Source organism: Micromesistius poutassou (genome assembly GCF_964030765.1).
Source record: "Micromesistius poutassou genome assembly, chromosome: 18".
In the NCBI taxonomy this organism is placed as follows: domain Eukaryota; kingdom Metazoa; phylum Chordata; class Actinopteri; order Gadiformes; family Gadidae; genus Micromesistius; species Micromesistius poutassou.
Window position 1 is genome coordinate 12,503,606 of NC_140288.1, and position 13,003 is coordinate 12,516,608.

The 13,003-nt window shown below is 52.3% G+C and overlaps 1 protein-coding gene across 2 annotated transcripts in view; it reads left to right on the forward strand.

The window, feature by feature from the left end:
* Positions 1–12,899, forward strand: part of kdm7aa (lysine (K)-specific demethylase 7Aa) — a 28,318-nt gene extending 15,419 nt beyond the window's left edge. The window contains exons 5-17 of one of the 2 annotated variants that reach the window (XM_084482737.1): positions 1,420–1,561; positions 2,617–2,803; positions 3,665–3,827; positions 4,905–4,992; positions 5,411–5,517; positions 6,016–6,107; positions 6,731–6,817; positions 7,074–7,397; positions 7,978–8,102; positions 8,360–8,633; positions 9,000–9,217; positions 9,708–10,069; positions 10,400–12,899. In XM_084482737.1, the coding sequence (XP_084338863.1) occupies positions 1,420–1,561; positions 2,617–2,803; positions 3,665–3,827; positions 4,905–4,992; positions 5,411–5,517; positions 6,016–6,107; positions 6,731–6,817; positions 7,074–7,397; positions 7,978–8,102; positions 8,360–8,633; positions 9,000–9,217; positions 9,708–10,069; positions 10,400–10,485 (2,255 nt within the window). In that variant the 3' untranslated portion in view covers positions 10,486–12,899. The remainder of the gene's footprint in view (positions 1–1,419; positions 1,562–2,616; positions 2,804–3,664; positions 3,828–4,904; positions 4,993–5,410; positions 5,518–6,015; positions 6,108–6,730; positions 6,818–7,073; positions 7,398–7,977; positions 8,103–8,359; positions 8,634–8,999; positions 9,218–9,707; positions 10,070–10,399) is intronic. The other variant, XM_084482738.1, reaches the window with a different exon arrangement.
* Positions 12,900–13,003: the final 104 nt, after the last annotated feature.

A 13,003-nucleotide genomic window follows, 5' to 3' on the forward strand; every position in this document is an offset into this window, starting at 1 on the left:
GGAGTCCGGTTACAAGCCGGCCGCTGATGGTTTTATCATTAAGTTCAGATTACAGACTGATTCTCTCGCCCGGCGGCCCGTGAGCCCTGAGCCTCTTTGGCTGGACGGGGAGCAGGTGCTCTCGCTCTGGGTCGGTTTAGGTTACACTTCTTAGTGGCCACACAATGAGAGAGAGAGAGAGAGAGGGGAGAGAGCCTGGATGCTGGCGTCTCCTGCCCAGCTTCTGCTCTTCAAGCGGGATGCTCACTAAAGGGGGGAAAAACAAACATTCAAACCCAGCCCACCGTCTTTATGGCGTGATGGAGACGGAGAGCCGCAGCAGTAGAGCGTGGGTTATGGGAATGGCTGGATTGGATTGGGCTGGCAGACCTTTTGTTTCCTTCAAGGTGTGTGTGTGTGTGTGTGTGTGTGTGTGTGTGTGTGTGTGTGTGTGTGTGTGTGTGTGTGTGTGTGTGTGTGTGTGTGTGTGTGTGTGTGTGTGTGTGTGTGTGTGTGTGTGTGTGTGTGTGTGTGTCCGTCCGTCCTTTCAGTCCAGCTGTTGTCTGTCATCACACGCTGGCCAGCTGGGGGGGGGGCACGACAAGGTGTGTGGGAGGAGCGGGGGGGCCAGCTGTCGGGTTGCCCTCATACCCCCCTGCCCCTGATTCCCTGTCTGGGGGGGTTCCCCCCCCCCCCTCCACACACACACACCCACACACACACGTACACCCTTCCTCCTCTCGTCCTTCACAAAGGCAGACTCTGGTTCTCAGAATATGATTTTTTTTTTGTTGCGTAGACTCACAGGCCGTAGTTCTGTCATTTGTTAAGCCCCCCCCCCCCACTGATGGCAGGACCCCCCAGGGGGAGTCGCTCTGCACGTGCTCAGAGAGGCAGCAGCGGTCCAATTAAAAGTCTCAGGTCCAGCCCCCTGCGTCTCCCTCCTCCTTCATATTTAAACCAGTCTTCGGTGGATTTGACGTGGATGCATTGTTGTTCTTCAGCCATCTTGATTTGGCATGGAAGGAGAGTCAAAGGGAAATGGAAGGAAAGTTGATTTGAGAAGCAGCAGGTTTTGGAAAAAACGTTTGAATCCAAACTGTATGACTTAATATCCTGTCCACTGGTTCTTCCAAAATGAATATTCCTTCAGCCTTCAGAAACTCGATAGACTGATTGTTTTCCATTAATTTCCTTCATTTCTGCATCGGAATGAAATGTGCTGTCTCTGCATTGAACATTTAAATAATAATAATTAAATAATAATAATAATATTTAAAATAAACTGCTGAGTGATGGTTGTCACGTTCTAATCAAATGGTCATTATTCTTTCCTCATTTTATCCCTGGTTGGTCCTCACATTGTGATGACCTCTAGCGTTCCTCACCGTAGTGTTACTGGTGTTACTGGTGTTAATGGTGGCTCCTGCTGGTTCCCAGGGGGCAACAAGATGATCGACGTGATCGACGTGGCGCGGCAGGCGGACAGCAAGATGAAGCTCAGCGAGTTCATCAAGTATTACACCGGCGACCAGCGGCCCAAAGTCCTGAACCTCATCAGCCTGGAGTTCTCCGACACCAGGTGGGCGCATGAGAAGGACACAGGGTTCCTCCTGGGCCAGCTGTTCTTTGAGCCGCTCTCCGGTTCTGTTGATTTGTGTTATTTCTCTCTCTGCAGAGGTTAAAGGTCATACTGTATACAAGGACATTCACCGCCACTCCAGAAGAACGATGGATTCATTCAATGTTTTAAACTGGGTGGTGACCAAGTAGAGGTCTTATTTGGTCCTTAGTACGTTGGCAGGCTGGAAGTGTTGAAGTGTTGTTGTACGTTGGCAGGCTCCTGTGTTGAGGAACAATAAGAACCATAAACATACAGTACAATATGCACAGTTAAACGTATGAAAGACACTTCTCCCTCTCCCTGCTCTCCCCCTCCCTCTCCCTTCTCTCCCCCATCCCCCTCCCTGCTCTCCCTGCTCGCAAAACCGCCCACCCTAAAAAAAAAAAACATTCACAAGTTTTCTCTACGGCGCAGCAGAGTCTGAGCAATTAGCCCAGATCCCCTCTCCCTAGAGAGAGCTCTACGTGATGGCATGGGTTCTAGACCCGGAGCCCTAGAGACCTCTACGTGACATCATGGGTTCTAGAACCGTATTAAATTATAACTGCAAGGAGGCCAGTGGGAGCAGTGGGAGGAGCCGTCCCTCACTCCCAGTGCCTTTTAGTTAGCTAACACTAATTAAAAACACTAATTACAAGACAATTTACAATAACTAATTACAATACATTACAATACAAACTTTGCAAAACCTTTGATGGAATGCACAAACTAACACTTATTTAAATAAAAGCAATCCTTTATACTCTATTTAATGCTATTTATTATTGATCATTTGTCTATTTGAGGAATAAAATCCCACATACCGCCTGCAGTGCCCCGGCGTACCACCAGGGGCGCCGCCACAGGTGGACCAACACTGTTTAAAAACAAAGACGTTTAGCATTTCTAACGGCCTCCCTTCCGACGCTGTGATGACCTAAATCATGTACTCACAAGTCCCTCCACAAGGTGAGAGCATGACACGGGTTTGGGGTCCCCTTCAGTGCACTAATAACCCCTCTCCTCCCCTCCAGGATGTCTGAGCTGGTGGTGGTCCCGGACGTGGCCCAGAAGATGTCCTGGGTGGAGAACTACTGGCCGGACGACTCGTTCTTCCCCAAGCCCTTCGTGCAGAAGTACTGCCTGATGGGGGTGAAGGGCTGCTACACGGACTTCCACATCGACTTCGGCGGCACCTCCGTGTGGTACCACGTGCTCTGGGTACGAGGGGGGGCGGGGTCTTTGGGTGTCCTCACAGAGGCAGTGTGTAGTCGTGGTTACACCCTCTCACAGGGAGAAAGTGGCCATTTGTACCGTTTGTGCTTGTGTACATGTGGAATGTGGAAATGTCCTGTCAGCCTCGTTATCTGTATCTATCACATGATGTACCCCGCGTGAAGAAAGGCTGATGTCATCCATGGCTGCTCGTACCTAAAGACATGAAGATGAGCTGATATCATCCATGGCTGCTCGTACCTTAAGACATGACGATGGGTCATAGTGTAGATAGGGGGGTGGTATCTCCTGTTGTATCTGCTCGTAGCGTTGAGTGCTGAGGCCCCGGCCGGGTAGCCTGGTGCCTTCCTCTAGCGCTGAGAGATGTCTTCTAAAGCATTCCCCCCGAGGTCAGCCCTGGACCTCACCCCCATCTGACTGACAGGTCAGGGGAGGGGGGGGGGGGGGGGGGGGGGGTTGTTTTCATACAGAACCGCTGGCTGGCCTGCAAGGCGTCTTGAGGGGCAGTGACCCGGAGCCACCCAACCGTATTAACCCTGCCTTCCCCCTCTTCTACTTCTTCTTCTTTATCTCTCCATCTCTGTTTCTCTCTTCTTTCTCTTGTCCTCTCTCGTTCTTTCCCTCTCCCTCTCGTCTTTTTATCTCTCCCCTCTGTCTGTCTCGCTCTCTGTCTCTCGCTCTCTCTCTCTCTCGCTTGCTCTCTCTCTCTCCCCTCTGTCTGTCTGTTTCACTCTCTCTCTCTCTCTGTTGCTCTCTCTCTCCCCTCTGTCTGTCTCGCTCTCTGTCTCTCGCTCTCTCTCTCTGTTGCTCTCTCTCCCTGTCTGTCTCTCTCTCTCTCGCCCACAGGGGGAGAAGGTCTTCTACCTGATCCCGCCCACTGTGGCCAACCTCGCGCTGTATGAGTCATGGAGCTCCTCGACCAATCAGAGCGAGGTGTTCTTCGGGGACAAAGTGGACAAGTGCTACAAGTGTGTGGTTCCCCAGGGGACCACGCTCCTCATCCCCACAGGTACACACACACACACACACACACACACACACACACACACACACACACACACACACACACACACACACACACACACACACACACACACACACACACACACACACACACACACACACACACACACACACACACACACACACACACACAAAAGCTGTGTGCGCTCTTTCTTGACATGTCTTGGCTCTTTGGTCCGGACGTCATCCAGGGTGATGGTTAATCCGTCACCCGGGGGCGGGGGTAGTGGGGGGGGTTAGGGTCCAGGCCCACATCCATCCATCACGCCTCACCCTCGCTGACAAAGGCCCCCCCCCCCACTCTATTGTCCTCCCCCAGAGGTTGCAGAGGTGGGGGTGAAGACTTTAGGACCCAGGGTCACCAGGAGCCAGCCAGCCATGTCCCTACCCCCCCCCCCCCCCCCCCAATGCATCTGGTTCAGTTAGAGTGTCTCTGGTTCATCTCCGTCATTATAAGGGCTGCCCTATCTCCTCAGACTCAGAGGGAGAAGATTTGAAAGTTCAGGGATGGAACACCATCACTGCAAGAGACTCAAGACTCACTTCTTCAGAGTTCAGCTAGAGTCTACGTAGCCTCCCCCCTTATCCCCCCCCCCACACCCCTCCTACTCACTTATTGAATGTTGTACGTCTCTGCAATTAAAAATAGTACAGTGTAGCATCTTAAAAATAAATGCTACACTGCATTGTGTAGCATATTAGCTTTGTTGTATACAGGGAATGGGTTAACCTAGCGATTGTCAGTGCTTGACACTTGGTTCTATGAACATCCTTCCTGTACCGACAGCAATATATTGTTGTTTTGTTGTTGTGACAAATGTACTTACTGTAAGTCGCTTTAGATAAAAGCGTCTGCTAAATGGAACATCATTGGTCTGTCTGTGTCTTTACGACCACACTTTGTGTCTGTGCAAACACTTTTACGGTGATATGTTTTAGTGTGCATGTAGGGGTGTATTTGTACAATGAAGAACTGAGTCTGACCGTGTGTGTTTTCACTCACAAACTGATCGCTTTTTTTTGTGTGAGTTAACTCTGCCCTGTCCTCTGCTGCCCCCTGCAGGATGGATTCATGCTGTTCTCACCTCTCAAGACTGCATGGCCTTCGGAGGAAACTTCCTCCACAATCTCAACATCGGCATGCAGCTCAGGTACACAGACCCCGCAGAACGGAACCAGACTTGTGGTTTAAGGTTGAGCCTTATGGGGCTTGTGTAGTGCAGTAAAAATGGTCTTGTGTGAGCTGTATCGGGATTGGCTGTGTGTAAGCCAGGTGTTGTGTGAGCTGTATCGTGATTGGCTGTGTGTATGCCAGGTGTTGTGTGAGCTGTATCGGGATTGGCTGTGTGTATGCCATGTGTTGTGTGAGCTGTATCGGGATTGGCTGTGTGTATGCCAGGTGCTGTCTGTGTGAGCTGTACTGGGATTGGCTGTGTGTATGCCAGGTGCTGTGTGAGCTGTATCGGGATTGGCTGTGTGTAAGCCAGGTGTTGTGTGAGCTGTGACATGATTGGCTGTGTATATGCCAGGTGTTGTGTGAGCTGTGACGTGATTGGCTCTGTGCTCCAGGTGTTATGAGATGGAGCGGCGTCTCAAAACCCCCGACCTCTTCAAGTTTCCCTACTTCGAGGCCATCTGCTGGTACGTCGCCAAGAACCTCCTGGAGACGCTGAAAGGTACGTTGGTCTCCAGCTTCTGCCTCCTTCTGTTTAGTGTCTCAGTCTAGCATGTGACACGGCCCTGACCAATCAGAGATGGAGGAGGAAGAGGGGAAGTGGGAAGGGATGGGCGTCGTGGTAAGGGGGTTTAACTCCCCTTACCATAGTTCTGGGTTCAAAACCCAATGACCCAATGTAGGTTTCCTTGAGCAAGATGACCCTAACCTCTACCTGCTTATTAATGACATGCAGCCAAAATAACACTCCCTGTACGTAATGTGGATCAAAGTGGAGCAGTAATAGTAGTCACACTGGTGGATGAAATGAACTTTGAAAAGAACACTTTTCAAACTCAAGGGGGCATAATCGACTGACTGCAGTCACAGTTAAAACAGTCAGACCCATTCTTTAAGCACAACATGAGACAGTGTGTTCATATGATGGTAGGAATGTATTCCGTAAGCCTTCAGGTGTTAAAAATAACAAAGAAAAAATAACCACTTTGTCTGTTCTCAGAGCTCCGAGAGGACAGCCGCCCCCCCCAGACCTACCTGGTGGAGGGGGTGAAGGCCCTGATCGGGGCCCTGAAGACCTGGCTTAAGAGAGAGGTAAGGGGGTCGAGGCCCACAGAACATCTGTGACCATCTGTTGTTCTCCAGTCTGTACCGCCGCCCAGTGGCCGGTTAGAGAAGTGTTGTTATATTATAGACCAACTCTGGGTTGGTTAACCACTTCATTCTTCCACCTCAGCCAGCTTCAGGTGGATATTAAATGTTCTGGCGTCATTCCCTCTGACCCAGTAGCCAAGTTTACAAAGCATAGCCCTTTTCTTTTAGTGGCGATATACTATTTACTTTGGGTGCGATGTTGCTGGCATAGTGATGAAGAGGTGAATGAGTTCTACTGGTCGGATCAGTTCATGGCTGGAACCAAAGCCCTGGACGGGTTTACCCTCTGAATATATACATTAATTCACCCCAGGAGCATTTACACCAAACCATCATTCAACAGATAAAGACCTTGTGTTGGGTCGGACCCTGGTCTGGTCCTGACCTTCACTCTGGTTTCTCTGTGGTGTGACTCTGGTTTGGCGGTGGTGTGACTCTGGTTTCTCTGTGGTGTGACTCTGGTTTCTCTGTGGTGTGACTCTGGTTTCTCTGTGGTGTGACTCTGGTTTCTCTGTGGTGTGACTCTGGTTTCACCGTGGTGTGACTCTGGTTGTTGTGTGCAGGTGACGGAGCCCACCAGCGAGGTGCCGGACCACATCAGGCCAAACCACCTCATCAAAGAGCTGACCAAAGAAATCCGCTACCTGGAGGTAAGGGAGCGACAACCGGCCAATCAGGACCCAGTTTCAGGTCACGTGGTGTATCATTAGTCACGGGGCCCAAAGGGGGCTTTAACGAAGCAGCAGCCATGACAGCCTGCTGGGGACTGACAACTAGACAGCTAGGCTACATGTAGAGCAGAGTTCCTGTGTCCCTCTAAGGGTTCCTCACAGCCGCTCTCTGTGGTGAGTCTCCACGTGGTCTCCGGTCGGCTCCTGTCCTGAGTTCTGCTTCTCTGCTCTGTAGGAGGAGCCCGGGGGCGTGGCCGTGAAGCCGGCGAAGCCCCAGGTGGGCGCAGCCACAGCGACCCTGCCGACGGCGGTGGCGGCGGCGGCGGGCGGTGTGGCCGGCCCCGGCGGGGGCCCGGCAGCGGGGGGCGGCGGCGGGGGGGGTTCCCCGGCGGGCCGCTCCCCCCTGGAGAGGCTGTGCCAGGCGAGGCGCGCCCGGCGGGCGGCCCGCAGGCTGAGGGAGCAGCAGAGGCTCGCCCCCAAGGCCTCGTCCAACCTGGACGTCCTGGAGAGGCACACCCGCGAGGTGCTGAGGAGGCTGGAGGTGGGGCCCCTGGAGGAGGTGGGTCACTGCTGCCGTGACAACGCTAGGGCGTTCTCACACGGGAACCGTTTGGATGTAGCCTCTTGTTTTGTTAAGACGAGCGGATCAATAAAAATAACTTTTAGAGATTTAAACTCGGAAGGAATGACGTGTATGTGGCGGGCGGTAGAAACCCATTTGGGCTCATTTAGAACCTCTCTGATTTAAAACCAGTCTCTGATCTCTTGACCAGTACGATACAGTGTTGATGAGCTACGATGGTCCGGTGTGCTCTGTGCTCATGATGCGGTACAGCCACTAATATCTTTAGTCACAGGCTACAGACAGACAGGACTAGAGGCATCCTGTCTGTCTGCACACAGACAGCAGTAGACTGCAGACAGACAGGACCAGAGGCATCCCTGTCTGTCTTCAGACAGAGAGCAGTAGGTTGAGTACAGACAGACAAACAGACAGGAAGGACAGACTAGAGGCAGTCCTGCCTGTCTGCACACAGCCAGCAGTAGGCTACAGACAGACAGGCCTGGAGGCAGACAGACAGGCCCAGAGGCAGACAGAGGCAGCCCTATAACGGTGTGCCCCCCCCCCCCCCCCCCAGGACCCGGCCTTCTGCTCCACGGTCCACGGGAAGCTGAACAAGGTGTCCACGGCCTCGGCCGCCGCGCTCGAGTTCCTGGAGGACAACCACCTGCGGCTCACACTGGTGAACGGACGCATCATCCGGTGAGACGCCTGACGTGGCCCCGGGGCCCGACGTAGCCGCAGCCCCTGAACCCTCACTGCTTCGTGACGCGCTGGCTGTGGCCTTGCATCGGTCGACACCGCCGTCGGTGTGTGAATGTGTGCATGAAAGGGTGAATGTTGCAGTGTTGTGCAGCGCTTTGAGTGGCCGCCGGTCAGAAAGGCGCTGCACGAATGCAGTCCATTCACCTCTCGCCCCTTTCACTCCCGTGTCTAACCCCGGGCCGTGTCTCCTGCAGGGACGTGCGGCGGCTGAGCGCGGGGGGCAGTCCTATCAGTGTGGAGCAGGGGAGTCCCTCGGAGGCCAGGCAGGGGCCCCAGAGCGCCGAGGGCCCGGCCAAGGACCGGAGAGCACAGGGGGGCCGTCCGGAGCCTCACGGCCCAGGAGAGAAGAGGTGTTGTGATCCGTCCTCAGGGGCGGAGCAGCGGGGGCCGGCGGCGCTAGGGGGCGGGGCCTCGGAACATTCCAGCGGCCGGTCGGACGGAGACTCGGACAGCGACTCCCCACCCCAGGTAGGCTCCTTTCCCCCTCCCCCCCCCCCCCCCCCCCCCCCTTCGGTAACTTCTCATCCCCCATAATGCACCTGGGACTGAAACACGTTTTAAAACCTTTGATTTAGGTCCTATACTTCCTCCGATTTATGATGACTGGATGAATAGTTGGTGTTAAGTCAGCGTGGCTTCCCATTCGCTGTCGTTGTTGCCACGTTAGTCTATTGCCCGCCTCCCCGGCTGTTGTCGGGCTCCGCCCACTACAGGATTTCTTTACATTGAACATGTTTAATATTTGTGATCTTGATTTGATTTATTTGTGATCTTGAACACCGATTGTTAAACAAAACCATCTCTCACCTCGTCGCACTTTTTGTCCCCGACCAGCAGAAAGCATTATCCTCGTCTTCGTCATCTCCCTCTTCGTCGTCCACCTCCTCCTCCTCCTCCTCCTCCTCCTCGTCTTCCTCCTCGTCCTCGTCGTCCTCGGAGGAGGAGGACTCGGGCTCCCTGGAGGGGGGGGGCCAGCAGGGCTCAGGGCACACCATAGAGCTGGACCCCAATGCCGTCCAGACACTCAGGAACAAACACAGACCACTCAAACGGTGAGACGCTCCCCCGACACAGCCACAGCTCCACCTCCACCACCTCTACCACCACCAACACCATCTCCACCTCCACCACCTCTACCACCACCAACACCATCTCCACCTCCACCACCTCCACCACCTCTACCACCACCAACACCATCTCCACCTCCACCACCTCTACCACCACCAACACCATCTCCACCTCTACCACCTCTACCACCACCAACACCATCTCCACCTCCACCACCTCCACCACCTCTACCACCACCAACACCATCTCCACCTCCACCACCTCTACCACCACCAACACCATCTCCACCTCCACCACCTCCACCACCTCTACCACCACCAACACCATCTCCACCTCTACCACTTCCACTTCCACCATCTCAACCAACACCACCATCACCTTTTAAGAGCTTCCTTCAGCGCCACATCCCACACAATGTTCTCACTGTTTGTTGTGTGTATGTGTGTGTGTGTGTGTGTGTGTGGGTTTCCTCAGAGAACGTCCTACCTCACCCAGCACAGCAGAGGCCATCCAGGGAATGTTGTCCATGGCCGGCCTGCTGTGCCCCTCGGACCCCCAGAAGGAGGGCCCCGGGCCCCCGGAGCCCTGGTGGTCCGGGCCCGAGGGCCCCCCCATGGCGACGCCGGTGGGGGGGGCACCGCACCTCCACCCTCGTCTCCACGGCGACGGGACGAGCCCCATGGACAGCCAGGGGAACAGCAGCAGTGAGGCCTGGGACCACAGGGGTCCGGAGACGGACACCTACCAGTACTGTGACCCCTCCATGTCCCCCCCGCTGCACCCCTCCAAGAGGCCCGCCCCCAACCCCCCGCCCATCAGCAACCAGGCCACCAAAGGTTCGGACCGCCGCCTCCTCCTGCTCTGATCCATTCTCAGGTCGTCAGGCAGCGTTGCTCGCGATGCTCTCACACTGTGGGTCGCAAATGGGCCGGACTCCATCTCTGAACAACGGCGGGAGAGGGGGGGGGGGGGCTCCTCACACAGAGGTGTTGGGTTCCGTCCCCTCCTTACCCTGAGACCTGGACCAGGACACCCCCGCACCTTAACGAGCACCATGAAGTCCCTTTGGATGAGGAGCTTGCGTGACATCTTCCGTCGGTGTGATATTAATATGAATGCGTCAGAATATGAACGAACATGAATATTAATGTTGTGTTTCCTTGCAGGCAAGCGGCCGAAGAAGGGCATGGCGACGGCCAAGCAGCGGCTCAGCAAGATCCTGAAGATAAGCCACAGCCGCGTCTTCGTGTAGAGCCGGCCCGGCATGTGCGAGGGGTGTGGACGGTGTGAACAAGCGGGGAGAATGGAGCTCGCACGCAGACGGTCTCGGTTTGTACGTTGGGTTCCCGGAGTCGCACAGTCGTGCAGTAGAAACAAAAAATCTTAAGAAACGCAAAGAAGGAAGAGGAAAATTAATTAATCAAACAGCCTGGTGAAGACGTGCGCCACCCCCTGTGCACGCTCATGTGCACGCCAACGTGCACGCCTAGGAGACAGGGTATTGGACTCACGCGTTCCGCATCGCACGGCTTCCCTCTGAGCACACAATTAGAAAACCGCAAAAAATAAAAATACACAAAGCTGGGAGGAGAATGGAGACGGCCGGTCGGTGTGGGGTGGGGGGGGTTGGTTGAAATCTTAAGATGGTGCTCATTGTTTAGTACTTTTAGTTTTGCTCCCGCTCTCCCCCCCCCTCCTCCTCCTACCAAGCTCCCTTTATCTCAATCACACCAGCAATAAAGACTTTGATGAGAACAGAGAGGCAGATCTTTCAAGCCCCTTCAGATATTATCCATGGTCCACATTAATGAATTACACTTGGGTGTCCCCAAGTTGATCAATCAAGTGACCGTAAGTACAGAGCTGTGTGGAACCTCCCCCCCTGGTGGACTATGGGTAATGTAGTTCACAGGCTGAAAGCACTGCCTCTAGTGAAACGTTTAGAGTAGGAACATTTAAAGAGTCTCTTGAAATGTTGGCATTGGGCTGAACAACTTGCATGCTGTTCTGGTTAATTTATTACTTTTTGGTTTTATCTGTAATGTGGGGTTTTCTTAATGTTATTTTTTTATTGATTCTGAATGATGTATTTATTAATTTTAAGAGATGATTTTATTCTATTTTGAGCCGTCAGCCACGGGGTATTCCGCAGGTTTTAAAGGGTTCTGTTTATGTTTTGGTATCTAGGCCTACGCATAATTATTGTAAATGTGGTTTTGTTTTTACCTTCAGTCACAGCAACCGTAGCGTCTTTCCTACCGAGTCGTCACCTTGACTTCCATCCTTGGTTCCTTCACTTGACCCCTGGCTAGTTTCTCCCTAGTGGGTCCTTGTGGCTCCTCGTGATGTAGGTTCCTGGCCCCTTTGCAGCCAGACTTGTTGGCTTTGTGAGTCTACAAAATGTTTACGTTGTGCACTAGCTCAGAGTTCAGCTTCCTTTATTTAATGTTTTCTAGGGATGCACGGAAACTTTAGTTTACACATTTTACATATCATCCCATTTCCAGTACATTGATTTTAAGTGACCAATTAGCAGATAAACTTAGGGCCAGGTGGAGGGCGTAAGTACATTAAGGCATTTAATTGTTAATTGATGGCAAAAGTTCATTTTCTTTAATAGTTGAGATGTTTGATTATGGCTCCGAATATCAAATATTTTTATAGAAAGTATTCTCCGCTCATCCCCGTTACCGGTTCCAGTGTCGGTTGCCTCAATTGTTAGTATTTATATTTTGCCGAACAGGTCCCACTCGTTCTTTCCACAAAAAGTGAGTTCTGAGCAACCGTGGTCAGTCCAAAGCTGTCAGTGAAAGAAACCTGAATGGGACGAACGATTAGTATTTAATTTCTCAGTGATTCCGGTGGTGCATGTGGTTGACGTGTGTGTGTGTGTGTGTATATTTTGTTGCTGGAGATGCGCAGTTCGACACTCTCAGGGAATGGTGCCAAGAACACAACCAGCAGCCACGTCACGATGCAGACCAGTCCCTCTCCCCTGTAAACACACCCTCCAAAGTCCCGCTTTTTTTTTGTTGTTTACTTTTTCAATGAATTATTTTGTGAAAGTTGTCTGCAGGACTCGCTGTGCTTTTGCATTTACGGTTTCGAACTTTAGAATCGCGTCACCCGATTTGAAATACTGGTCGTTTTTTAAAAACACTTTTGGCGTAAAGACAAGTTGAGATACGAACGTTGAAGACCGCATCTTCCTCAGTAGCTTTAAGACCACAGTTCCCCCTCAGACCTGAACCGTGCTGCTCAGGTGGCTCCACGCACGTGACCTGGTGACCTGCCTGGTCAGGTGGGATCAACGCACGTGAAGTGATGACCCGCTCGAGATTAGGAAGGTTAAATCATGCAAAGTGAGGAGGGGAGTTCATCTCAAACCGTATCTTCTCAGCCTTCGTCTCGACTTGACACTACACATTATCCTCTCAAACGGTTTGCATGTCAACATATTTAAATGGCAAGAGCTAGCCCGCAGGCAGGGTTTTTTTTAAGGTAATCCATGTTCAGGACTTGGTCGCTGTTGGCTTTTAAACACAGATCTAGTGTCCTTTGTGATGTGCGCTAATTCTTGCAATTGTTTTCTTGATTTATGATTTTTTTTTAAGTATAAAAAACACTGGCTAACTGTGACACTGATACGTAATGCGTTGAATTTGTTTCTGCATTTCCAACAAAATGCCTGTAAATAAATTTTGGAAATAATTTTGCCATTTTCTGTTAAGGTGTGTTCCGTTAACCGTGCATTCTGCTTCTTAAGAGTC